This window comes from Patagioenas fasciata, chromosome 1 (genome assembly GCF_037038585.1).
Source record: "Patagioenas fasciata isolate bPatFas1 chromosome 1, bPatFas1.hap1, whole genome shotgun sequence".
NCBI classification, from domain to species: domain Eukaryota; kingdom Metazoa; phylum Chordata; class Aves; order Columbiformes; family Columbidae; genus Patagioenas; species Patagioenas fasciata.
In genome coordinates, this window is record NC_092520.1 from 152,765,107 (window position 1) to 152,792,026 (window position 26,920).

A 26,920-nucleotide genomic window follows, 5' to 3' on the forward strand; every position below is an offset into this window, starting at 1 on the left:
ACTTTTCCCCAAGCCTGTACCACTGCCTGGGATTGTTGTGACCCAAGTGCAGGACCTGGCACTTGGCCTTGTTAAACCTCATATAATTGGCCTCAGCCCAATGATCCATCTGATCCAGATCCCTCTGTATGGCCTTCCTACCCTCCAGCAGGTCAACACTCCCACCCAACTTGGTGTCATCTGCAAGCTTACTGAGGGTGCACTCGATCGCTTCATGCAGATCGTTGATAGAGAGATTAAGCATAACTTGTCCCAATACTGAGCCCTGGGAAACACCACTTGTGACCAGCCACCGACTGGATTTGACTGCGTTCACCACAGCTCTTTGGGCCCGGCCCTCCAGCCAGTTCTTTATCCATCACAGAGTACACCCGTCCATGCCATGAGCTGCCAGCTTCTCCAGGAGAATGCTGTGCTAACAGTGTCAAAGGCCTTACTGAAGTCTAAGTGCACAACATCCACAGCCTTTCCCTCATCTACTAGGTGGATCATCTTGTCATAGAAGATCAGGTTGGTCAAACAGGACCTGCCTTTCATAAACCCATGTTGACTGGGCCTGATCACATGGTTTTCTTTTATTTGCTGTGTGATGTTACTCAAGATGATCTGCTCCATGGCCGTCCCTGGCACCAAGGTCAGACTGACAGGCCTGTGGTTCCCCAAATCCTCCTTCCGGCCCTTCTTGTAGGTGGACGTCACATTACGCAACTTCCAGTCAACTGAGACCTCCCCAGTTAGCCAAGATTGCTGATAGATAATGGAAAGTGGCTTAGTGGTCACATCTGCCAGCTCCCTCAGCACCCTTGGGTGTATCCCATCTGGCCCCACAGACTTGTGGGTGTTCAAGTGGTGTAGCAGATCACCAGACATTTCCCTTTGGATTATTTGGGCTTCATTCTGCACCTCATCCCTTTCTTCTGGCTCAGGGGTCTGGGTACCTAGAGCACAACTGTTCTGATTATTAAAGACTAAGGTGAAGAAGGCAATTAGTATCTCAGCCTTTCTCTCATCTTCTGTCACTGTGTTTCCCTCTGCATCCATCAGGGGATGGAGATTCTCCTTAGCCCTCCTCTTGTTGCTAATGTATTTATAGAAACATTTCTTGTTGCCTTTTACAGCAACATGATGAAAGCTGTCACAGTTGGCATTTACAATATTTAAAATATTGAAAACATATAGAAACAAAATTGCATGTATCTATTGCATTTGTCTTCAGTCACATTCTGTGTCATGTATCTTAAAGTGTAAGCCCATTGGGTTAGGTGACTGCTGATGCTGTTTGCCACTCAGTTGATGGGCTCATGCTCCTGCTTTACAGTATTCGGAAATTAAACGAGAAATGTGGTAAAACAAGACTGAAAAAACCTAAAAAAATAGTAAACCAGAACTTGACAGATCTTAAACACTTCATATTTATTGTACATTAAATAAAACAATTTCAGTTCAGTTGAGAGACTGATGGGTTGGATTTAGGAAATCAAAACTTCTAAAGGAAGATATGTTCAGCTTAAATGTTCATTAAGTACATATGTATTAATTACGTTATAGCAAAACCATATTCTGTTAAACCATTCTCAGGTGAATAAGATACATTATCAGAGAGGTATATATTCCAAGGGTCTTATTGCACAGCTACTGGCTAATCCATGTACTTCTAGTCTGAGAAAAATATGCTTTGTACCACTGAGAACAAACTCTGACTGCCTCCTTGTGTTTATTACACAGCTTCTCCTCTTTCCTCATTAAAAATCAGAACACAATATCAAACAGAAAATAAAGCTGAACATTACAAAACGTGTGTTGTCTTCGGTTCATTTAATTTCAACCCCAAAACAATCCATGCGTATTCTTTCTTTTCAGTAAGAGCAGGTATGGAAAACAAAACAACAAATAAGAAAAAAAAAAAAAAAGGAAAAAAGAAAATTCCCAACCACGCATTTGTTCTGACATTGCAAGAACTAAAACGCTGTAATTCTGCTACCAATTTCCAGCGCAGTGGGAGGAAACACTGTGGACGGACTCTCACTTCCCCTCAGTTTTGTCTGCCTGCACTTCACGCATATATGAATCAATGATATGCGGAGGCACTCCATCCATCAATAGTCTGAAGAACGAAAGCCCACCTAGAAACAAGGAATAAGACAACCTTTAGGTTGAAGGTCCCTGGAGCAAGAGCTTTGTACCTTTATTTCCTGGAGTAAGTGACAAAGATTTAGTTGGTCCCTATTGCATACTTCATTTTGAGATGGGGTAAAATTCATCCCTGTTCAAAAGTCCAGCACAAGAATTAACCATTATTCAATCTCTGTACTACAGAGAACATTCCTGTCCTCTTGCGCAGGGTGAATTTCACTTCCAGCATGTCATATATTCAGTCATTTATCTCACTCCATGCAATAATCTGATAAGCTTCACCTCAAATATACCCTGCTGGATTTCCATCAGGCTGGGTGGAGTATAGTCAGAGATGGAAGTCAGCCCAGAGGGAACAACACCTGACAATGATGAGTTTGGAAAACATGCAGAAACATTCAAATGGTTTATAAATATTTAGCAAAATATTTACCATGTTGCTTGAAAATAACAGCTGGATGACATATGTAAAATCATATTTTCTTTATTCCTTTCCACCCACCCCTGTATTCCAGTTTTATGATGGGTGGAGTCAATATTCACTGAACAGGTATCAGAAGTACCCATACCCAGCCTTTTAGGTCTATGATGTGCCTTTTGACTGTGTCTTAGCCACCGTGAGTAAAAAACTGAACCAAATGTATTTTAAATCACTGCTGTAATAGAAACCTGGGCTTATAAGAAAGCCATTGGAAGCACTCAATATTTTCTTTGGTGTTCTGAAAAAAGAGACATGGCAAAAGATTTTTGAAGAACATTTAATAATTTCAGCAATCCAGGACAAAATATTTATTTCAGTGCCTAGAAAAATGTGTATGTAGTGTCTAACACAGCAGTCAGGGCATGCCAGATCCCAGTGATGTAGAAGTAGTAATTTTATACAAATAATCCAAATTAGAAGTGCAATGTCATGCCATTGAAAAAAATGTCGTGGAAACAAAACACATGAGTATTTCTGCTAATTTCGTTGAAATCAAATGACATTTGGGAGAAACAGTGGGAAAAAGATAAATATTTTGCTAAAAACATTAGAGTCCTACTTTTCTTAAGGTGTAAGAAAGCTATGTACCATTGCTATTCCTTTTACAAATCTACATGAGTGTTTTGTTCTTCAAGTTGCAAAACCACCCACTGATAACTGCACTTACCTTCTCAGCTTTTCCTGAAACACACCAAAATCTTTAAAGCAAAAGCACATTGCCAGGATGAAGATATCACTGTCTCTGAATGCTTCAGCTAAATGCACCTGAGCTGATACTTACATATAGCATTTACCCCGAGTATAGATTTCAGTGTTTTATAACCTTTATTAACACAAAGATTATCCAGTTGAAGTGCTATTAGTTACTAGTGATTATGGACTGCGCCGTCATTGTTGCAGAACTGTTCGCTGCCGACCTTAGGTAAATGCACAATACAGACGAAAAAAAGCATGCATTTTGGCATTCTTTTCAACTCATGTAGTGCAAGTTGTGATATGAATCATTCGTTTTAAAATGAAATTAGCTGTGGAATAAATATTTCGTTTATGTAGAGGTATACTCCTATATGAAAATAACTGACTGTAAATGCAAAATGCTCTTTTATTACTTGCATTTTATTCATATTAATTAGTAATGCTAACTCATGCATTGTTAAATTCCATTGAAACATACACTGTTAGAAAGTAGTGGGATGTACTACTAAGAAGAATTACTCTAACAAGCCTTTATGACAAAAATCTGGTTTTATATGCTTTAAAACTATCATGCTACTCATTTCAAAAAACATTTTCATTAAGTGGCATAATGAAAATCATGCCATACTAGGCAGACATTGTATGACCTGTAAACAGACATAAGCTTCATATGCAAGAACCATATGAAAGCTTACCTTAGATGACAATATACATTCAAAAATCCTTACTGTGTAACTAAGGGAGAGAGAGAAAGAGAAGTAACAATTTAATCGCAAACACAAAAGTAGAGAGAAAATGTTGAGGGAAATTATGCTTACAATTATGTCAGGATGATGTTTTAATCCTTAGTCATGTAAAATATAGAGGAATAGAAGCACATGAAGAGTAAAAGGTAGGGATCCAGTTCCACATCAAAAGTATCATTAATATGTAAAAGCTATATTAATATGTACAAGTAACTATAACTCCTGTAATTAGTCTAAAGTATAGATTGGAACCAAAGAATGCAACTGACATTTATCATAAAAGTTTCCAAACGTAGCTTCAAGGAAGCTAACACATATATATATATAGTATTTTCCACCAGGGGAAAAAAAGCACACACATAACACTGAAGCATACATATATATATATGTTGAAACTCTATAAGGCAAAATAATCAAGTACATTTTAATAACCTACCTGTGCACTAAAGTATGTACTTTGTTACATATCCATATTTACATTACTTAAAGCATGCTATTTATAGGAGCCCTTACCTTTAATTAAACATTTTGACTCTATAAAACATCTGAACCCGAATTTAAAATAAACTCCAGAGGAAATGAAGTAAAATCATATGCTTGTAAGAAAAAAAAAAATCATGGATTTCAATTGGATCAAGATTTCTTCCCTAGGTTCTGTAGTGCACGCTGGACTTGCGTGTAAGTGCGTGGACAGTCACTCTCAGCATTAAGTTGTAACCAAAGACTATAATGCTGTCATAAAGAATGCCTTCTAAGCACAGTAAATGACTTTATGATATTTCTGTTCTTTCAACAGTTCTACAAGCTGAGAGCTGTTTTTCAAATTTCTGTTTCTTGGAAATGTCTAAGTGTTCTGGTCTAAGGTAATCATAGTTGTTAAAGAAATTGTTTATAGCTACATGTAGTTCTGTGCCCAGTGACATAGGAGAAATATGTCTAAAACCTTCTTAATTCAGATGTTAAATACCCATATTCTTGATTAATTTGGCCTTCTTTGCTCATGTGACATAGACATCGTATGCCATGAGACACTAGCTAGTTTAATCTAAAAAGCAACTAAATACACACTTTGCATGCAGAAAATGCGTTGCATGTGGAAAGAAAGGAAGGGAATGAAATGGAATGTCCAGGGGAGTATGCTTATTATAAACCTGATTATTCCCCGCCAAGAAGAATGGTTCTCCTGGGTTAATTACTCCTTGATATATCACTGCAGAATCAGAATATTTATAGTGGTATTTATTTGCATTTGAAATTCTTCCCAGTTGATCTTAACACCTTATATTTTAATATTTCTTATACAGAATCTTTGCTATCATCAACCTGTTAAAGTGATCACCAACCGTGATTTTGCTCTTAACATTCTCCAAAAACATTCGTTTCATTATAAAAGAAGCAAGGTGCTTTAGCTGAACCTTTTCATTGACCTCGGTGAAGCTGATAAGGAATCAGTTCCTTACTGCACATAATGAGAATTCACAGACAATGCTATGGATCTACCTAAAACCTGATATATATTTTGAATTTTCTGTATGTGACATATATAATTAGATTCCGTGTATGCATCATCTTTCAAGATACATGAGGTGGAGTTATCCTTTTGTCTAAGATGTATTACTTGACTTTTTTCAGCACATTTATTTTTACAAAAAAAAAATTGTACATACAGCTCACATAACTGCCATCTTTAAGTTTGCTCAGCAAAACTGAAAACACAAGAATGAAGTACTGTCTATCTGAAATAACATCAGTAAATGCCATTTTTTTTTTTTTGAGGACAGAATAGGAATTTGTTATTTTTATCTTTATTGTGCTCATAATTAATTTTTTTTCACGGTATGCGCATTAAATTTAGTACTAAAATACTGTAAGTGAATGGCTAAAAAAGTAGAAAATTGTAGCATAATGATAGCATTCATAGAGTATTCATAGCCACTCAGATGTTCAAATACTATGCAAAACTGGAAATTCTAGACTGTTCTGTGAGTAGTTCTATGGCGTTCTTAGGACTGGGCTTATATATATGCACGATAAATTTCAGATCTCCAACACCTCAGAAGTAGAAGGATAAAAGAAATTCTAGCCAACATAAGGAAAATTCACTTACTGCAATATATACTGTTGCATGTCATAGAGCTCTTTAGCATGACTTACTATCCAAAGATCTGTAAGAATAGCACTGTAGCTGCTATATTAACCAAATGGGTAGCATAGGCTTGAGCCTGTTGGTTTTATTCAAGCAATATTTAGCTGTATCTCATAATTTTATGAATGTAGAACTTGATTGTTACCTGCTGGAGTAAAGCTGAACCAGTTTAAAGTTATACATATGAATACACACACACACACATAAACACAGGCTGCAATCTATTTCCAGTGAGTCAGAAATCCATAACTGTGCATCACCGGGATGAGCAGTCATCTGCAGAGCCCTCCTAAATGAACAAACAGGCTGGGAAACTTAAGAGAACGATAATTCAACATGTAAGTCAATAGAAAAGTGAAGTAAGACATAATTATGTTTTATACTCTGGCTGTTTAATACTCATTTGCGTTTGTCTGTATCATATAGCAAACCCTGAGCCTACCCTGGTTTGCCAAGCTGCAGCTGCTGTGTTTATTTAATCCTATTCCCTTTGAATTCATCAGCTGGAGTGCCTGTCATGTTAAGAGCATCAGCACTGACCCCTTCCAACAGCTGTGCTGTATCTAAGCCCCACAATTTGCTAGTCTAAGCAGTCCTCAAAAAGGAGTCTAAAGTAGTGGCTAAACCTGCCAGGATGGAGGGAGGAATCTCAGCAAGGGTGATCACTCACAGATCAAACCCTTGGGATAGAACCACAGTACCAGGCTTGGTGGGAGGGAGTGGGGCGGTACCAGGAAATGGCTGATATCAGATTGGGTTCAGAAACCAACCATTAACTATGGGAGGTGGTATTCAGGTTAATGAAGCAGCCCATCACATAGCTAAGAAGAGAGGAACAGCACACGGCCCAGGTGGGGTCTGAACAGCCGGCATTTTTTAGGATTTCTTCGAGGTTAAAGTACCGCTCTGAGCAAAATGTCTATTGTATAGTATTAATTTTTTTTCAGTTGAGCTTTTAAAGTAAATATTACTTTATTTCAGAAGAAAGAAAACTTTTTTGACTCTAGAAATGTCTGCGCTACAAGCCTTTCGCAATCAGTGCATGCGGGAGGTTTTGTTTAAAAGTGGGAAAGGATGAACTAAATCTTGTCTTATAGGAGGGATTCTGTCAGCCTCATTCTCACTGTGGCAAAGCTATGTTTAACTGCAAACCCAAATCAAGGTGCCAGGGTAATTGAGACCATAGGATGTGCTGCAACCAGCTTATAGACTGATTAATGCAGCCCTCAGAACATGATACAAAGCCCAAGGTTTCCTGTGGTATGAATGATTGGGGCAGGGCGATAATTGAATTTGGCTGAGGTGCTAGGGTATGCTGACTAGGTTAAGAACTGAGTCAAAATCTCAGACTCAAAGAACTGGAAACAACCTTGAAATGTCATTTAATGCATATCATAATCCTAACAAATTGCACAGCTGTCAACCTTCTAAGCTGCTCTTAAGGCTTTTGGTATCAAAGGCTCTACAACCTCTGCAGGAAATCTGCCCTAGTGCTTCACTTCTCTGACTCTTTTCTACCCTAAATGTTTGCTGCTGTGTTGCCAGATATAATTTTTTTTTGTTTTAATGTTTAATTTAAGTTTTCCATTATGGAAAGAATCAGCTGTCAGTGTGACAGGCCTGGAAGCCTATGAAGGTAGTAGATCATGTGCTCTCTGTTTCAGAGCATTACTCAGAAAACTGGACCTGTAAAAGTTAAATAAACATTTGTTAGCAAAATTCCTCAGGGATGTCATCTCAGCTGTTCCTGGTAGACACTTTAATGAACAGAACTGTAGCTTTTTTTTCCTAGATAAATTGCTTCTAAGTGACTAATTGATTTTCAGCCTATTTCAGATACCAGCCCATAAATGTTCATAAATGTAAGAAATTAGATTCCCCATCAGTATTGACCCAAAGCAAAAATGTCTCCACACTAACACTGAGTAGCCTCCACTGCTGCTGAAAAAATTCTTGGAAAATGTTGTGTATTAAAAGAGTACCTGAATGAAAACATGGTCTTTGTCTTACACTTCAAAAATAGAAAACTAATTCATCCTGATATTTAGTGAAAAAAAAGTTCCAAGATCAACAGAAGCATCTGTATTTCACAACAGCTGGAAAGGGAATTGCTGAAGAATAATACGTAACCCATGGCAACATTTGGAGTTTAGACTTCCTAAAATTGAGAGATATTAGTTAAATTGTGTCTTGTCTTAGAAATGTTTTACAGTAAAACAAAGGACAGCAATAAACAGCTTCTTGTATTTAAAATGTAGTATTTGGTTGTACTGCAAGCAATGTGCTGAGGACTAAAAACTTACAACTTAATGTAAATGTGCATGAGAACTTTAGGGCTTAGTGATTTAGGAAGTTTAATGAAACAGCAAAGAAGCTTCGCCTTTCAGTATAGAAAAACAGATGAAGCATCCTTCTCACATGATGAGGTCTTCTGGTCCACTGTGAAATAGAGAGTTTGCTTGTGATTAAGGAAAACAATCATACTTCCAGGATGTGGACATCACCTTTAGACACAGTGTCTTAAAAATAAATCATGAAAATGAAGAAACGTATTATGTATATTTTCATTATACTAGTGAAATGTTCATATACCCGACATTTATTGCGGTGGCTTCTTGCTTGCAGATTTGAGCTGCGGGACAAGATACATCAGAAAACGGAAAACGAAATCCAAAATAAACACAATGCAATCCATAAGGATATTAAATATTATGGTTTTCATTATGAACTAGCATGGTGGAAATAATATAATTAGGACCATATTCAGGTACCCTATATTCCCTCTAAATTCCTCAGTTAGACACTTCCTATCAGCTGCTTTATGCAGCTTTCCTTACTTATAACCTGAAATTATTTTTTTCAGAAACACTTAGCTTATTTCACAGCAAAAGCCTCTGGTGGGAGTCAGTCCAGCTAAATATAACCCCGTCTTTCCCTAGGAGGTAATTTTCTGAAAATATGCTCCTGAGATTATTAATTGGTAGTCCAATCCAAATCCTATTGCTGTTCATGATATCCTAATCACTGCTAGACTACCTGGAATTCAGGAAATGCATCTATTCATGAAAATAAATATACGTCTTCAGTTGTAGAAGGGTAACCTACTTTGTCCTCTTTCCCTGTATTTGCGAAGACCATGGCTTTGATTACTTTGTTCTTAGAGGAAATACAGCAATTATATCAACTAGCTTGTGTCCTTGTTGCTATATTCGCTAACAAACTACATTAAGAAGTTTTCCTTGGAAGCAAATATTTGATTTGTTTCATACGTAACTTTAAGGCAGACAAAGACTACCCTGAACAAATCTTTCTTCCTTCTCTCCTTCTCCCCTTGCCATTTCCTCCAGAGATATCTGTCTCTTACCCAAGATGATTTTTAAAAATATTTTCCCAAAGAGCTTTATGGCTGAGTCTTACTAGAGTTTTTTTGAGTAAGCGGCATAGTTCTAAGAGCCGTAGTCTGCCATTTGGTCACTTGTGGAAAAAGTCTTGCATTCACTGGTAGTGCTAATTGGTGTGCAGGGGAAAAAAAAAGACAATATAGCACAAGCGCAGCATGTTGGTCTTCAAATAGAAAACCAAGAAAACAATATATTTTATTTTGTCCTAATGAAGCCATTATTTTTCACCTGGGAAAGTTAAAAAAGTTGTTTGAACTCGCTTTTGCATTTGCCTCGCATACTTCTGACTCCTGTGTAGCTGGCGTTCAGAAAACAGCACATTTGCAATGGTTTAAACCCCTTACCTTTCACTTCCAGTTTGCAATCAACTTCTGCCTCTCCAAGTTCGTTGACTGCTCGGCAAGTGTAAGTACCTCCGTCATAGGGACTGGGTTTGCGGATCTCCAAGGTACAGACACCTTGGTTGCTGAACATTCGGTACCTTGGGTCATTCATTATAGCAACTTTGTTTTTCAGCCAGGTTATTTTGGGCTGTGGTAAAAAGAAAAAAACACCCACATGCACAAACCTATAAACTTAAATGTTTTATCTCTTTTTTTGTGGCATCCTGTTGAAGCTGAGTAATGCAGAAATGATACAAAATAGATAAAATAGTGACAGAAAGGAAACTGTAATTCTTAACTCAAGCATAAGCACGAGTCGCATCTGCCATGCATCTGTTTTCAAGTGAGATTTTTTTCAGTGCAGCTCCTATCACATTATTAAAGTCTTAAGTATAAGCCTGTTATCAATATGAGGTGCTTTGTCGTGATAGCAAACATTGAGCAATAGCTTCTGACATCCAGTTATTCTATGTCAATAAGAAAAGCTTGTTTTTACACAGTATTGCACACACAACAGTCAGAATATGTGAAGAGTGAACAGCAAACATGTTCTTAAACACTCTTGAGTTTGTATTTTACTTGTCAATTCAGTTTTTCACAACAGAAAACAGGTCACGTGAAGGCAACTCAAAAGAAACTGGAAGATGGATTGCACAGTGGGTCTGAGAACTAACATGGTCCGTGGAGTATTCCTGCATTTTTAGAGAATAATTATGGCTTTATTTTAGTAACAACATGTACTGATATATTAACTGTACAGCTGTTGTCAGTGCCGGTCCCAGTATAGCCCAGCATTTCCTGAGGTTCTGCCCTTTCACTATCTGTGGCTTTAGTAACTATTAAAATGCCTTTATCACAGATAAGCAGGTCCTATTTTGTATTCTTTAAAGCCCACATGACTCCTTTTGCCTTCAGCCTGGCTTGTGAGCCAAATAGTAAAAATGGCACCACAATTTTCAGTGTCGGGTTAAAGTCTTTTGTGTTTTAGCTGATACTGTTATGAGCTGTGCTGTACCTTGGGGTTGCCCCGAACACTGCAGTTCAAAGTCGCGTTGTAACCAGCTACAGCAAACGTGTTGACTAGAGGCTGAGTAAACAATGGCCGTTCACTGAAGTCAAAATCATTGTAAACTGGATATTTGTAGACTTTACCTATGAAACAAAAAGAAAACATTTATAAAAACAGTGTTGACGTGTATCTAAATACCCGTGCATCTTAAAAAGCTACAAAAGTCTGAATCTGTTCTCATCTGCACCACTTTAGTTAATGACCTAATTGCACCTGTAGGGAAGTCTGGAAGTGAACCTGGGAAGTGACCAAAGCCCTTGGTCATACTATAGAGTAAATGTCTGAGAGGTCCTCTTTGTTTCCTGAGAGGTGGCATACAAAATAACACACATTTGTTCTCTGTCTTTGCCTGCATGTTAGAGAACAGGATGGATCCTGTCTGATGTGCTGTGGGATGCTTGTCTTCACAGGCTGTGTTCACTCTGTTGCTCATTACTTTTCACAGTTTGTTCTGACTACGAACTGGCTCTGTAGCTGAAAACCCACATTTTTCTTTCTGCTTCATACACTGCACTAACAATACAAATATGTGAATGGATATACTTTCTGTACAAGGAAAACACGGTAGCAAAATCTAGTTTTTCACTGCCACTTTATCCCTGCTGTGCAGTGGAAGTTACCATCAATGCATCATCTTCACCCACAAACTAAGCTGGCATTTAAAACAGCTATTCCTGTGCACAGGTATCACTAAACATGGCTTCACTGAAATATGGTCCAAGCTCTCGTGCTGACTTCAGTGTGGCTTAGGCCTGATACTTGCTCTCATGACAAGGGCAAATAAGCAGTGATGAAAAGCAGTTTCTATAGCCATTGTTCTGTTCATGGTCCCATTTCTAAAAGAGCAGTAGTTTTCTTTTTAATAATGGAAGTGGGAGCTAGTACTCTGGGCCTCCAGTCCTTCAGCCTGTCACTATGGTTTGTAGATGTTGTCTGTTCTCTGCATCATGGCAGTCAGGTGTTCCTTTCTTTCAGACAAACTGACATAATCTGGATTGATTTTCTTACTTTAAACCACCTGTTTGTTGAATTTCCCTTCCATAAAGGAGCAGGTGTTGGTTTTTGTTGTTGTTGTTTTTGTTGGTTTTAAAAAAGGTTACAGTACCATTTCAAACGGACAATTTCTAAAATGTCAGAATTTCTGACTGCAGAATCGGATTTTGTCCAGCTGCACCTGCAAGAGATGTGAAGCAGGGTTCTCTGATCCTGCCTGAAATGGGCGGGAGCACTTGTACAGCTGCTGCCAAGTCTCCACTGGGAAGCAGTGACTCACTGCTTCTAGCAAAACTGCTTCTTCACTACTCTTCCAGCTCTTTTCATAGGATCATAGAATTGTTTGGTTCAGAAAAGATGGTTAAGAACTTTGAGTCCAACCATTGACCTAGCACTGCAAGTCCACTTCTTGTCGTCTTAGACCTGCCAGTGGTGACATGAGTATGAGATCTAAGATTGCAGAAAATGTCAGAACATGGGAAAAATGTTCCACCCTCGCTTAAAAAAAACCCCACAACTATGAACTATGTGGACAAACCAAGACATCTTGATATGAAATGTCCTAGCTGTTACTTGTACCTGGTCTTGGAGCTAGGAATGCATCTGAATGCTTGAGAGATATGGCCTTTACCTCTAATCACCTTACAGCCTCTGAACACACCCTTCCCTTTTGACAAGGAAAAGATAATTAGCTAACCATCCTTTGCAATCAAAGCGCTCTCTTTGGTCATCGTTGCGTCCTCACTGAGGCCACACATGTTTTCAGCGAAGACTCGGAAGTAGTACTCATTTCCTATGACGAGCTCGTTAATGGTGGCACTGGTGCGGTGATAGTGCTCCATTACTGTGAACCATTCCTGAAAGACACAAACGCAGAGAGTCAGCTTCCTCCCAGTGCTCTCCACCTCTCAGCCATTAACTGTGGGAGTAAGATTTTTCTTTTAAGAGAACATCAATGGATATCGAAAAAGTGAAGCTGGCAATAATTCTTTATTCTGTCTGAAATGAGTGACAATGAGAATCTCATGGAGCTCGCTGTTAAGCAGTGAAGATCGAGTGGAAAGTGAACCCTACTGAACTGTTACACTTCCTTAGCTGGGAGGATTTGTTTTAGGAAATCCAATGTTACAAAGGTTGTATTGTGTGAAGCAAGGCAGGCTCCTTTGTTCCTAGTGCATGCTGCTGACAGAGAAGGTACTGCTGCAGACAAGAAAAGCAGTGGCACATACTACTCTGCAGTTACATGTCCTCAGAAGAGGCCAATGCACTGATCTGCTACCTGTTCAACAGGTTGAGTGTTCATGAGAAATGTTATTTTATGCAGGTGGCCCTCTGATCAGAAAAGACTCAAATGAAGAGGTGGGTTTTAGCACTTTAGTCTTGCAGCAGTAACAGAACATGTAATTTCTATCCTAGTACACAATACCTAAATAACAAACTGAGATGAATGAGTATAATGCTAAAAAATGCAATTAATATAAAGTACAATATGACCACAGCAATGTTTTTTGCTTTTCTTTACTCTGCCCTACGTATTGCTCTTGCTCTCCTAAAGATGAACTTGTGCTGAGTTCCCTGTGCCACGGTTTCCGTTGATATCTGGTCATCTTTAAGAGCCAAAGTGCCTTTTGGGAAACAGTTATCTGTAAAAGGCGAGGTGTGCCATGATTGCAGAATTCAACACCACAGAGTCTATGGGGACAGTATGACCCCAAATGATCTGTGACACACTGGACCCTAGACACTGCTATTGTTGCTTTCTTCTTAACACAGTAATTTAGAAATGGGACATCATTGTTCTGATCACTGTACAGAGATCATCTCTTCTTACAGTCTGAAGCAAAAGAAAAAATGAAGAATGGGAAGAGAAATAGTGGCACAGGAAGAATTAATTGATCAGATCATGAAGGAGATCAACATATTCAAGGTTGTGGCGGGACGGAAAGTGACAAAAAGATTCCCTTAGATAACACAAATCCTAAAATATTATCCTAGATTTCCAGTGTTTGACTTTACAGTAAGTGTTAAATGTAAGAATCCAACTATTGTCTTTCAAGGAAGTGTAAAGTTCATGTTAGTTTACTGAAAATAATTAACATATATTGCACTTTTCACCTGTAAGTCTCAAAGCAGTTTACAAGTTACATATGTACCATTTTGCCATGGGTAGTAAGGAGTGGCAGGGATATTACAGGTTTAAAAGCAACAGCACAACATTTTGGTTCTAGTAGCAACTTACTGACTTTGAAATTAGTATGTTTGGGTTTTGTTTTCTCTACTGAGACAAAGGAAAAAAAGCAGAATTACTTCTCTCAAATCCACCTGTCCTTTTCTTTTTAGTCCTCCCTTTGGCATAATCTGAAAACACTTCCATTTTTAGGCCTTAGATAGAGTAAACAGAAGATTTCTAGAATTTTCAGAGATGCCTTGCAGATTTTCTGAGCACTCTCTAATCAATGCTTTGTCCACCTACATTAATTTAAGCATGTAAAGCTTTTTATTTTTAAAGGAGAATTCATGAGTACATCAGCTTTTTAAAGATCTCCTTGTAACTTACCATACTCTTCTTATCTGCTTTTTGAATTGTGTATCCAGTAATGGCAGCATTACCATCATCTTTTGGTGGCTTCCATGATAAATTTACATTCTCTCCCCAGACATCTTCAATAGTTACAACCTCTGGTGGGCCTGGGCGATCTGTAACAAAAATATGACAGCTGACATTTTCCACTGTTTACTTTCTCTCTCTTTTCTAAATACATCTTCCACTTAGTTTGATTTCTCTCTTTCTTACAACATGCACATTCCAAAAGCAATGTCAAAAGAAAGCTGAGGTTGTAAAATATAACTTTATGAAGTTAAGACATGTCAGAACTATTCAAAACTTGACCATTATATGAGTATGGCTTCTAATATACATGTGCTCTTTAATTGAATGAAGACATGGTATTTGGTAAAAGTTAAAACCAGTTCAAGATGTGCTCCTAAAAGACAAAATTGAACAATCATTATGAAGGCTGTGCTACCAGTTTTGCCTAATATGTAAAGAAATAGATTGGTAAAAATGAAAAGCAAATGTGTTTTCTGGTCTGTTTTTCCTACTTTCATGTGTGTTCAACGTTTATGATTTCTTCCACATTACACTTACGACAAAGTTACTATGAATTTACTCCCATTTCTCTCTTGGGATACCCTCAATGGGAAAAAGCTTGCATCCTGGATAGACAGGAACATGACAAGCTTAACAGTGAAAGAAAGAGATTGACATGTTCCAACAAGCACCTGCCATTGTATAGGGAGCTTATTTAGAGACCACAAATCTATAGTTAAGTAATTGGACATGGAGAGATATCACTGTTGAGAAAGATGCTTTTGGGGATTTTCTATTTGCTTTCCTATAGCTTTGGAATGGCCAGAGTCTGCTTCGCTGATGTGCATTTATTTCTGTTTCTCAAAACATACCAACAATCTGAATATCTATTGTAGCTTTGTCCACCAAGTTTTCTACTTCCACTTTCATGTCATATTCTCCAGAGTGGTTCCTTTCTGCCTTTCGGATGAAGATGATGGTGTCATTTTCAGTGTTGCGGATGTTGATTTGATTCTTGTCGATTGGAGAACCATTTTTCTGCCATGATACTTTTGCCCTTGGTTTTCCCTGTAAGAAACCAGGAAACAACGTGTACGTGATTTTTGGAGAGAAAAGGATAGGAGACAAAACAAGTTTACTTCCCTTTTTCTCCAAACAGGAAATAAAACTGTCCTGAAAGAAATTGAGAATTCTTTATTAAATCATACAGCATTTGACATGCAATCATATTGATTCATATAAAATGCAGCTCTATTTTTTTTCAGGAGACCAAAAATATTTGCAAATTATGGCTAAATTGGACAATTAACTTACGACTAATTTTGACAATTTCCAGTTTTCTAAAAGAAAAGGAGAAAAAAAAAATAAAACAAAGCCAGAAAATACAGAGCAAAATATTTCACCCTCTGGAAGTGCCTACATTCTCTACACTGCCAGTGAAAGAGGAAAACAGTGGACTAAACCTTCATGGATCCCAAACTCTCTTATTTCATTGCAAAAGCAGATGGAATAGTTGTTGGGTAGTGTGGATTGACATATTTTGTGTGCTGTTTTTATGGGCCTAGTAGTGCCCAGTTTAGGTACTTAAATCAAAGTGAATTCCCCCTGCTTTACCACGGGATTTGCCTTCCAGAGGTAAACAATTTGCAAATGCTGTCCCAAAAGGGTAATCTCACACATCTTTGAATGCTATCTCTTAGAGGATTACAAGAGAATATCCCTTTAATTTTTCAAGAGCAGTGTATCTTGCAGTGTATTGCTGATCAAGCTTTTATTTGGCTTTTGACAGCCTTTTAGAAGCCTGATTATGCTCACCCAGGATCTTAAGGTGTACAGAGATGAAATAGAAATGAATTCTGCCACAATTCTTGTATTCAGAAGAATAAAGACCCTACAGATAGAGAGGCAGTCACTGTTGTAAAGGTATGGAAATGAAGGTTAACATGGTGCTGTGGGAAAATGATATCTCCTTGGAAAAAGTCAGATTATAGCTGTGATCTCAAGGATTTTACAGTTGCAGTTTCTATAGGAAACAGTGAAACTCTGCCTATTCTTCCCCTCCCTTTTCCTCTCTCAAGACAGGCAAAAGATTAAATGCTACAGTCCCACTCTCGATACCATATCAGTTTATACCAGTGTAACCATTTTGCATTTTGCTAGGCTTTATCTCACATGTAATGTGTACTGGGAGGATTTATGAATGTCCTTTGGATCACAGATGACAAATGAGCCTGTCTAAGCTAGTTACCCAATTCATTAATCGGTTCAGCATCAAGGCAAAAGATTTAAAGTACCTGTGTACTTCTGTGTGCTTCCCCTTCTGCTTAAGTTAACTTACTGGCCAATCCAAGTTACACAGAAAGAAGTTAAAATGCAGCAATATAAGGAAAAATACTGTTTTCCTGTCAGTGTTTTTAATTCTTACCTGGAAAGGAATCACAAGATTCACAGTTTCTCCAACTCTTCGAGTATAGGTTTGTTTTAAGTGTCTTGGTAGACGAATCTTTGGAGCCTCTGAAAAAAGCCAAAAGCTTGTGTTTGATACTTATCTTCTTTTCTGTTTTAGACACAACTGATGGGCATCAGTATAAACAGAAGACTCTGCTCTACATTTCCCAGAATCACAGAATCACCAAATGTTAGGGATTGGAAGGGACCTCAAAAGATCATCTAGTCCAATCCCCCTGCTGGAGTAGGAACACTTAGATGAGGCTACTAATGAGTGAGGTATCTTAAGTTTATTGGTCCCACACATTACATTTGGGACACCATCGATTTTGGTTACACCAAATGTTATGGTGGTAGGAATAGGCGAGAAATTTAGTGCAGCTCAAAGAAAACCAACATTAATTTCAAGTTCTGCAGAAAATAATAAAAAAAAAAGCCTTGAAAGACTGAGCAATAAAGGCTTGGAAATGAAACAAATGAGAAGAATTACAGATATTTTTAAAGACAGTTTTATGATTTCTATCCACTGCATGATGGCTTCATAAGGCCATATAATCAGTTTCCAACAAATATCAGCCTTAAAAAACCAAACTAAATATGAAAGCAGAGTGTATTTGTGGGTGAGCGTAGGCAGGAGGATCTTACCTATTACTTCCTTGACTAAAATAGGCTGTGGGTGGTACCTGGGCTCACTTTCACCAGCAGCATTCACAGCTTTTACTCTCACAAGGATTTTTGAGCCAGTTGGCAGGCCAGTGATAGTAAATTTCGTTTTGTCCGTCAGCTCCGGGTTAGCCACGATCCATTCATCAGCTGGTTTAGGAAAAGAGGAGGTGAGGACGAATCCAAAGAACAGGTAATTATAAATACATCCACTGTACGGATGAGGAAAAATACAGAACAGTAATAGCTTCATTGTATTCTAATGAATACCTCTAGTTGTTTTTTCTAATTATGCTATAACATGATATTGATTCACTTTAATATGTAGGAAGAATATTTCAAACCTGCTGATTATAAATCTATGTTTAGAGAAATAAATGTTTTTAGAGTGTGTATACCATTTAACTGTAACAGAGAGAAAACTGACTATTTTTTAAATTCAGCTGTTAGAAAACAAGGGCAACATAGAGTATATTTCCAAAAGCACCCATCATTGCTTTAACAGCTTCCTTGAAGAGAAATGGATTTTACAATTAATTTCAAAAATACCATAATTAAACCAGTTCCTAGTACCCTTGGAAGTACCACTGAGAGCGCAGGGATGAGAGAAACACGGAATATATGCAAGTTGCAATAAAATGTCATCTCTCCTTATGCTGTTAAAATAGTTAGGCTCTGTCAGAATTATTCACATAATCACATCGTTCTTGGATTTTTTATTGTCTCCGTAAGCAGTCACATGTAATCTAGAGCAATTGTAACAGTACAGCCTTTCTGAAAACTTCAATTACAAATGATACTTTCTTTTCCATCCTGCCATCCAAACATAGGTTGCTTTAACGCTGCCCTTGCCTTGACATTTGGAGTCAGATTTATGCAGTAGCAAGTAATTATCAATACCTTCCACATCATATAAAGACAGCATTATAATATTGGCACAGAAGACAAGACAACTATTATATTATGAACTAGAGAGCCCTGCAGACTTAGCATGCAATACTGTGGTACATTTTAATGACTGTATGCCTTACTTTTAGGAATAAAGTTCTCCTTCAACTTGCTTCTGTCAGCTTCTAGCACGAGAGGGTTGCAATCAAGGACTGTTCCCCAAGCACCTCCCCCTCCCATTGTACATGTGCTACAGAAAGTTCTGTAGACTGTTGCCCCTAAAATTCCCTCTCAGAAATTTATCTTTACTTTTATGAAGATAATTTTTCTTTCGGTAAAGAAGATTTATATCCTTTGTTGAATACTGTACCTTCCAGGTTAAAAGGTGGCTCCACCAATTCCTCTGACAGATCTGTCGATATACCTTGTGAGAATCCATCTTTAAAATTAATCAGAGACACCCACTTTCACACAGATGGAGCATTTTGTCAGTGGTTAGCAATTCCTGTTAGTAAGTATGCAAAGATAGATGCTGGGCTTTAAAGATTTAGAGAACCCTTATTTAGGGAGACTGCAGGAAGGAGAGAGATGGGAAGAGAGCATCTAGATCAAAGAACAGTTATACATGATGCTGACAGGAAAGCTAATGGATAAAAGAAGAGGAGGAGATAAGGTGTTTTTTTGTTTATTTTTTTTCCTTTGGGCCTGATCACAGCCCTGGAAAGATGGGAAGAAGGAGACAAAAGGAACATTTGGAAGAGAGAAATGAAACAAAATGATGATGGGAAAAAGTATAGGTGGAGAAGAAAACACATCATAGAAGAGAGAAGACATTCAGAGAAGAATTCTGAACAAGACAGAAAAAGAGAAGTCTTGGAAAAAAATCTTATAGAAACAGAGAAGAGAACACACTTAGCTAAAGGCAACACAGAAAGAAAAGTAAAGAATGCCAAAACCATGCATAATGACAGGTATGATGTAAACACCAAGACTTTATTTCCTGAACAAAGCTATCGCTGCCCTGAATTTCCTGGAATCCTAGACTTGGCTATTTTCAGGATAATAAAAATACTGTTGTAGTGTCTGTGCATGGTCCTGGATGGATATGTTGGCAAACAGCCAACAGAGACTCTCTGAAGTGCTTCTTTACTAACTATGAAAACAAATCATCTGCAGGTACAATGGCCCTTTAAAAGCAGATGAACATGGTGTTGTAGGGAAAACAAGGGCCAAGCTCATCAGACTTCCTGTGAAATGTCACACAGAACCACCCAGCAGAGTACATTACATTACTAGGAACTCTCTTCTTCAGTGTCAACAGGATTTGGTCTACTTCACACCACCACAGCAAGACGTTCAAGTTGGATGTTGTAAACTAGCTCTGGGGAGTTCTATATTCGTGTTGTTCACATCTGTGCAGTGCCAGGTCCAGATACTCATGATGAGACTCTAGTTCAGTAGTATACACTGAGAGCTGTCAAATGTGCTACCATAGTTAAGGATGTCCAAGAGTCCACCATGTTGATCAAGTTATAAGGTTCAGACTAAAGGGAAATACCAATATTCGCTAAGCCAAACCAATGCTCATGTACACAATTCTTGTAAATTGTAACTATGTATATATTTTTTCTTCATATTTTCAGCTCGTGACTTCTCTTAATGATTGCTGTGATAAGGAAGATTCAGAAAAGCCCTGTTTAAAACTACTTCAGTGACAATGATGAAAGAATGGAGAAGGTAAAGACAAATGAGTTTACAAACACATGACTAAAAGAACAGCAGAATGAATATAGACGGTTGTAAAAAATACCTTGAAATTAAAAGGAGTTATTACACATTATAGAAGAAATTAGTTTGAGGCAGAACAGGCACTGAAAGGACTGAGGAAAGGAGGCACCACGATATTTCAAGAAAGAAAAAGGGACTGAACACAGAGAAAAGGATGCATATTCCAATAACACGTCTTTTCAAATTGGTATTTTCTACTAAGCCTGCTTATTCCTAACAATTTTCATAACATATATACATAAATAATGTCAATTGTGTGTATATATATGTATATACATATATAGGAGGCATATATAGATATACATAAACACTCAGAAAGCTATGTAAAATACATTGTACCCATTGTATTTTAACTGAGGTGGGTAACAATAAAATGACAGACTTGACTGCCATTTTGTTGTATCTTCATATGTTTTAAACCTATCTGAAAAAAAAAAAAAAGAAAAAGAATTTGTTCCATTCAACAGGTATACAATGATCTTCTGTCTAATAATAGAATCATAGAACAGTTTGGGTTGGAAGGGACCGTCACAGGTCATCTAGTCCAACCCCCTGCCATGAGCAGGGACATCTGCAACTAGATCAGGTTGCTCAGAGCCCCATCCAGCCCGGCCTTGAATGTCTCCAGGGATGGGGCATCTACCACCTCTCTGGGCAACCTGGGACAGGGTTTCACCACCCGCATTGTAAAACATTTCTTCCTCATGTCTAGCCTGAATCTCCCCTCCTTTAGTTTAAAACCATTACCCCTTGTCCTGTTGTAACAGACCCCCCTAAAAACTCTGTGCCCATCTTTCTTATAAGCCCCTTTTAAGTACTGGAAGGCCGCAATAATGTCTCCCTGGAGTCTTCCTTAAAAGATAGATTTGGAAGATTCCTCTGAAAATCATATTTTGCATTAGCGTATACATATTTTTCTTCCTCTCCTGTCGCCTACTTTGAATATCACAGACTGTAATGTCAAGGGTTTTATGACAGCGGCATATTACAAGCACTTTTAACTTTTTCCTCTGCCATCTTACCAATGCTAAACAGTGCATAATATACAGCACACACTGAAGTCCTCACATTGACAGTCCCCTTTATATTCCCATACATCTTTCCTGTACAATTGAAACATTCTAGGAATGCTTTGTCGTAATGTAAGACTGCATGCTTACTTGTTCTGAGCTGCTCTCTCCCAATATACAAGGAAAACCCTTCCTACCATTCCAGCTGCCTTCAGGTGATCTTCTCCAGACCTTTGAGCTTCTTGCGGTCTGCTCCTTACAGATATTCAGCTCAACACTACAAGATGATGACTGCTCCTGAGAAAAGCCAATGGTTCTTCTTCACTCCTTCTCCCACTCACTGGAGTGAGAGCTGAGGACACTGTGCTCCTGTGGTATCTGACCGCCTTTGTGAACTATCGTTTTCCTGGACTGTCTGAATCTGCAACACGTGATAGTGTGAATAAGTTCTGTCCTCTACATATTGTCTCCAGGCTGTGGCCTGCATTCATGAAAATGTTTCATCGACATAAATGCCTTAATGAAAAAAAGGTGTCCAACTCATCACTTGATTTACAGTGGAGTCAAAAGCATCAGGTAGTAGAGCTGAAGACGACTGTGTCCTCTCCATCCAAATGCACAACATTGCTGGAGTCCCACTGACTGGCATTTGCCCATGGAGGCTGGGTACTGCAAATAGCACTCCAGGCTATTTGATACTTACTTAGGTCTTGGAGGATTTTACTTTTTGAAAATAGACTTCATTTGATGCCAATTCAGAAGAAAATCTGCTTGAAAACACTACGTTTCTGCTGTTTGATCACCAAAGACTCTTAGTTGTAAAATATAAATTATACTTCCCCATTATTTGTTATTTTACTCTTATAAGTTATTCAGTCTCTTACATCTGTATCTTTCTCCTTCAGTTTTGTATAGGTTTAGGTCTTACATGGACATAATTAAAGATCCTGTATCTAACGACACTGAAAAGTTGGAGAAATTCAATATCCAGGCATGAACTTCACATGCCTAGATAACTTCTACAGCCAGCTATTGGAGAGGCTATCTGTCCTCAGTATTGGGAAGTGGCACTTGAAGTAGCCAATTAGTAGTATGTCAAGATAGGAATTAACCCACTGAGGACCTCCGGTCCCTAAAACCCAGCCAACCTGCATATATTTCGGACAATACTTACAGACATTCATTATTTCCTATTCATTCATCCATCCACTCTTTACTGTATTGATTCTTCAATTAGCTCAAAAAAGAGGACAACAATTAACACAGTACTTGGTACTCTACAACAGATTATATGGCTTTTGTTTTGGATTTCAGATCAAATGTGAAATCAATCGAACTACAGTCAATGTGTGAGGTCTGGAATACAAACCAAAGGAAGCCTGAACAAAACCCTGCTGCTTGAGGTTTTCTGACTGATTAGTCTCTGCCTCAGAGTGAGAGCACTTGGTACCTGTAGAGAAGAAAGGGAGAAAGTCTCACCTACTTTCACTGTGAGTAACACACCACAGTTGTTGTCACTTACTTCCTTCAAAGCAGTACTCTACAACATAGCCGTCTAACCCTGCCGCTCCGATGTGGTCTGGTGGCCTCCATTTCATTGTGACTGTGGTGTCAGTCACTCCATCCACTGCCAGGAGAGTTGGTGGGCTGGTAACAGCTGAAGCAAGCAGGCATCGGGGAGAAGGCAGAAAACTGTGTTACAATTAAAGGTTTACATTTATGGAGTGAATTCCTCTAATTTAGCATTGTAGGCAACAGGCTAAATCTTGCCTACCAGGCATTTCCAATCATCTCTGTCATATCTTTCCCAATCAGGACCAAACTAGGAGAAGCAAATACCTCATCCCATATCTCCTCACAGCCTAACCCAAAGTTAAATTCCTCTTGCTCCAGAGCGAAAGGACAAAGAGTGGTGGAAGGTAGAGCAGAGAAGTTATGAGTTTCGTGTTCTATAACAGCAGGTATTTTCTGGCAAGAGAACATGCTGTAGCAGTAGCAGCCACCTTCTTCCTCCTCCCTTGCATTGTGGGTGTGCTGCAGAGCAAGGTGAGGACCTTTGCTGCCCTACAGAACAACAGACCTTTCTTTTATAGGGACTTCTTGTTGTCACAATAGTTTGAAAATCTGTTTGTCTAGATGAAAAGGCCACTGAATTAATCTGTCACTGGGTGAACAACAAGGCCTTCTAGCTGTTACATTAATGTAAAGCAATAAGATGATGTATAGAATAGTATAAAATACATCCTAGACTAATCTGGATTGTCTGCAAAAGGATACTGAAAATATGTAATCCCTTTCTGGGAAAAAACTCCCTATTTCATCTAATGGGAATGCACAGCTCATAGGGTGAAATTAGAGACTATTCAAATGGTATTATATGTTTTATTGCAATATTTGGCAAATTCACTTATTTTTTTTTCATAGATTTCTACCTTTATGATAGATAGTATACCTGTGATTTTTTTAAATGGAAAGATATGGATTCTTTGTGAATATATGTACATCTTTAAAAATTGCAAACTACTATGTGACAGCAAAGCCTAAGCAGTGAAACATGAAAGGAAGCCTCATTTTCATACAGTGCAGCCTGCAAATAGTGATCTTAGACTTCTAGTCACTTTTCCTGACCCTTTTTGGCCAAATTTATATCAAGAGAAAGACACACAAAACAACCAAGACTATAATGCATCATCTTCATCAATTCTCTAAATGGCCAGCTTGACTGGCAATAGTTTGACTCTTGCCTCAGGAGGTACCTATGATACATCAAAAAGTGGAACTGTTAATTTTGGTGCTTAAAACATATTGACCATAGTATTGACTAAACCAGGCTCGCCTATAGCGTGTCACTGTTTTATTGTTGTGCACCATTTTTCTGTCTATACATCCTTGTTTCTTGTTTATAAAAGGCTATAAATCCTTCAGGGATAGATATATAGTTTATGCTGCACCTAATAAAGACAGGTCCTGAGCAACACAAGTGCAACGAGAACTATGGTTATATAATTAGATGACTGTAACAATGTATTAATGATGATTTTCTAAATACATACTTATGTCTATGTCCTTGACTACTTACCCAAAGGAACAAAGGACTTCGAAGGCATACTTGGTTTGGAGGTGCCTATTGCATTAACAGCAAATACACGGACTTCATAAGCAACACCTTCAATCATCTTCTTTGGCTCAAAAGTTGTTTCTTTAATCAGTTCAAAATTCAGCCTCATCCACCGGGAGCTTTGTTTCTTTTTCCTTTCAATGAAATATCCTATCGACCAAACAAAATTTGACTATAGTAAGTGGTGGCATAAAGCTCAATAGTGAGGTTTTTCTGTATACGCCTCAATATCCCCTTCTAGTCTCAAAGTGGTTTAAGAGTTATTGTTAGATTTTTTCCCATTGCAAGCTACCTGATAGTCACCTCTCTGGATTTCACAGCCATGTAAGGGTTTTCTTTGGACTTCACTTACAACACCACTGTATTTAGTTCAAAGTGATTCTGCTGGCCTCTGGGCCCCTCTGACTTTCCTGTTGGTTCAGTGTATTAGAAGATGTTCCAATTTACACAGTAAATTGTTTCTGAAATTCCTCCTAACATTCAATCAGGCTAACAGTTCAAAGTTTGGTATTATAGGAGGCTGTTTTTCAAGTAAGGGGATTGATAATGTGGCAATATACAAAATGACAAATCTCAAAGCATTAAAAAATCAGGTATCCAATGAAGTCAAAGAATGGGCGGAACATTCCTGTAACTGGATACTCAAAGTGCAGCTCTCTAGGGCCTGAACTAAACTCTGATCCTATGGCATCCATTATTTGGGGTTTGCTTCTTTTGTCTATATTAGAGCATCATTACAAAAAAAAAAAAAAAAAAAAGAGATGTACCTAAGATGGGTGATCCACCATCATTTGCCGGAGGTTCCCAGGTCATAACACACCAGTCTTCACCCACCTCAGTCACATTTGGTGCCTGAGGAGGATCAGGAACGTCTGTTGCAAAGAAAGTAAATATTATTATTAAAATTAAAAAAAAAAGAAGCATAGGCTGAAACAGAAAATGTCAGATAAGAAACAAATCTGAACAGTGTAACAGGATTTACTAATGACGAGAGAGAAAGAAAGAAGGTGTTTGTGGATTCTGGCAGGTGGATAGGAAGGGATAAATGCCAAGTTCATCCGCGCAGTCAAGACACTTGAGAGACTCTTGAGGGCATGTGATAAGACAGAGACCACAGCCAGATGGAGAATGGAGGGTGTTAAGGGCAACCAGAGGCGACTGCACAGGTTTGGCCCCTGTAGCATAAGGTGGCAGCAGGGTGATAATTAACTCTCACTTACATCCCATGCTAAACTACTGTGTCCTTCCATTACACTGGGATTTAGTATCCTTGCACCTCAATTCCACATCTGAAAATGGGGACAAACTGGAAAATCAAAGTTTTCTGACAATCTACAGCAATTTGGTAGGTAGGGAGGACAACGTCTACAGAGGAGTCCCTTCAGATAGAGGAAGAAGAATTTGTCTGTAGTTGAGGTGCAGAGAAGTAGGGTTCTTGAAGGAGTGTTTATTGAAAAGGGCTGTGATAAAAGATATTGCTCATGTGCACTCTTCCACATGACTTACCAACCACTTTAATGTTGATTAGAGCTGTGTCCTCTCCAGCCTCATTCTTTAACGATATTCTGAATTGACCTGAATCTTCTCTCTCAGCTGTATCAATGACCAGACAGCTGCTGTCTGGATATGTTTCTGCCCGTATTCTTCCACTGTCTGTTATCCACTATTAATCAAAGTAAACAGAGGGTAAAGTCATATTTTCTGGATTTGAGAATCAAAATACTCAAAAATCAAAATCTGAATGCAGTATAGGACACTTCAACAAAAATACTAAAGCAAACACACTAAAGCTCATAATTTCAGTCACTTGATCACAAAAGCGAGAAAATAACTGAGGAACACATAACTTTAAAATACAGTTACTGTTTAGTACTCAGTTCAGCCATTGCATCTCTAAGGAAGACACACTAGGCTTGCTGGTCCTGCGAGCAAGAACATGCTTTTGTCAACACTACCCGTCATTAATTTGATGGAAAGAGAGTAGCGGATCCTTCCAAAAGTCAGATCAAAAATGTAATTTGTTCAGTTTAAAAGTCAGAGTGACTGTAATGGTCAGTAGTTTGTCTCACAATTTTCAAATGCTGGCATGTATTTTTGAGTAAGAGCTCTCCTAGAATAATCTCTTATTTGGACAAGTCCACAGTGGTGATATTACAATTAATATTTGAAAAATAGTAGTCAGAGATTTGACCAGATAGTTCTGACAAATCCAGTAATAATAGTATGTTCCAGCTTCCACATACCACAATGGAAATTTAAATATGAAAAAGCATCTTTTTACTATTACACAGCCAGGGATTGACCTGTGCTTTAAGACACCAGATGCAAGGCACCAATTGCCCAACCTATTGTTTCATTTGAGACTTG

The 26,920-nt window shown here is 38.2% G+C and overlaps 1 protein-coding gene across 10 annotated transcripts in view; it reads right to left on the bottom strand.

Moving 5' to 3' along the window:
* Positions 1-1,388: 1,388 nt before the first annotated feature.
* MYBPC1 (myosin binding protein C1) overlaps positions 1,389-26,920 on the bottom strand; it is a 75,991-nt gene continuing 50,459 nt past the window's right edge. For 3 of the 10 annotated variants that reach the window (XM_071818142.1, XM_071818128.1, XM_071818124.1), the window contains 17 exons: positions 26,060-26,216; positions 25,321-25,425; positions 24,515-24,703; positions 22,958-23,092; positions 22,805-22,885; positions 19,008-19,076; positions 18,781-18,822; positions 17,732-17,899; positions 17,064-17,152; positions 15,511-15,706; positions 14,606-14,745; positions 12,746-12,905; positions 11,002-11,138; positions 9,948-10,134; positions 5,208-5,266; positions 4,006-4,045; positions 1,389-2,123 (listed from right to left, as the gene is read on the bottom strand). In XM_071818142.1, coding sequence (XP_071674243.1) covers positions 4,025-4,045; positions 5,208-5,266; positions 9,948-10,134; positions 11,002-11,138; positions 12,746-12,905; positions 14,606-14,745; positions 15,511-15,706; positions 17,064-17,152; positions 17,732-17,899; positions 18,781-18,822; positions 19,008-19,076; positions 22,805-22,885; positions 22,958-23,092; positions 24,515-24,703; positions 25,321-25,425; positions 26,060-26,216 — 1,935 coding nt within the window. In that variant the 3' untranslated portion in view covers positions 1,389-2,123; positions 4,006-4,024. The remainder of the gene's footprint in view (positions 2,124-4,005; positions 4,046-5,207; positions 5,267-9,947; positions 10,135-11,001; positions 11,139-12,745; positions 12,906-14,605; positions 14,746-15,510; positions 15,707-17,063; positions 17,153-17,731; positions 17,900-18,780; positions 18,823-19,007; positions 19,077-22,804; positions 22,886-22,957; positions 23,093-24,514; positions 24,704-25,320; positions 25,426-26,059; positions 26,217-26,920) is intronic. The other 7 variants (XM_065840315.2, XM_071798146.1, XM_071818127.1 and 4 more) reach the window with 6 other exon arrangements.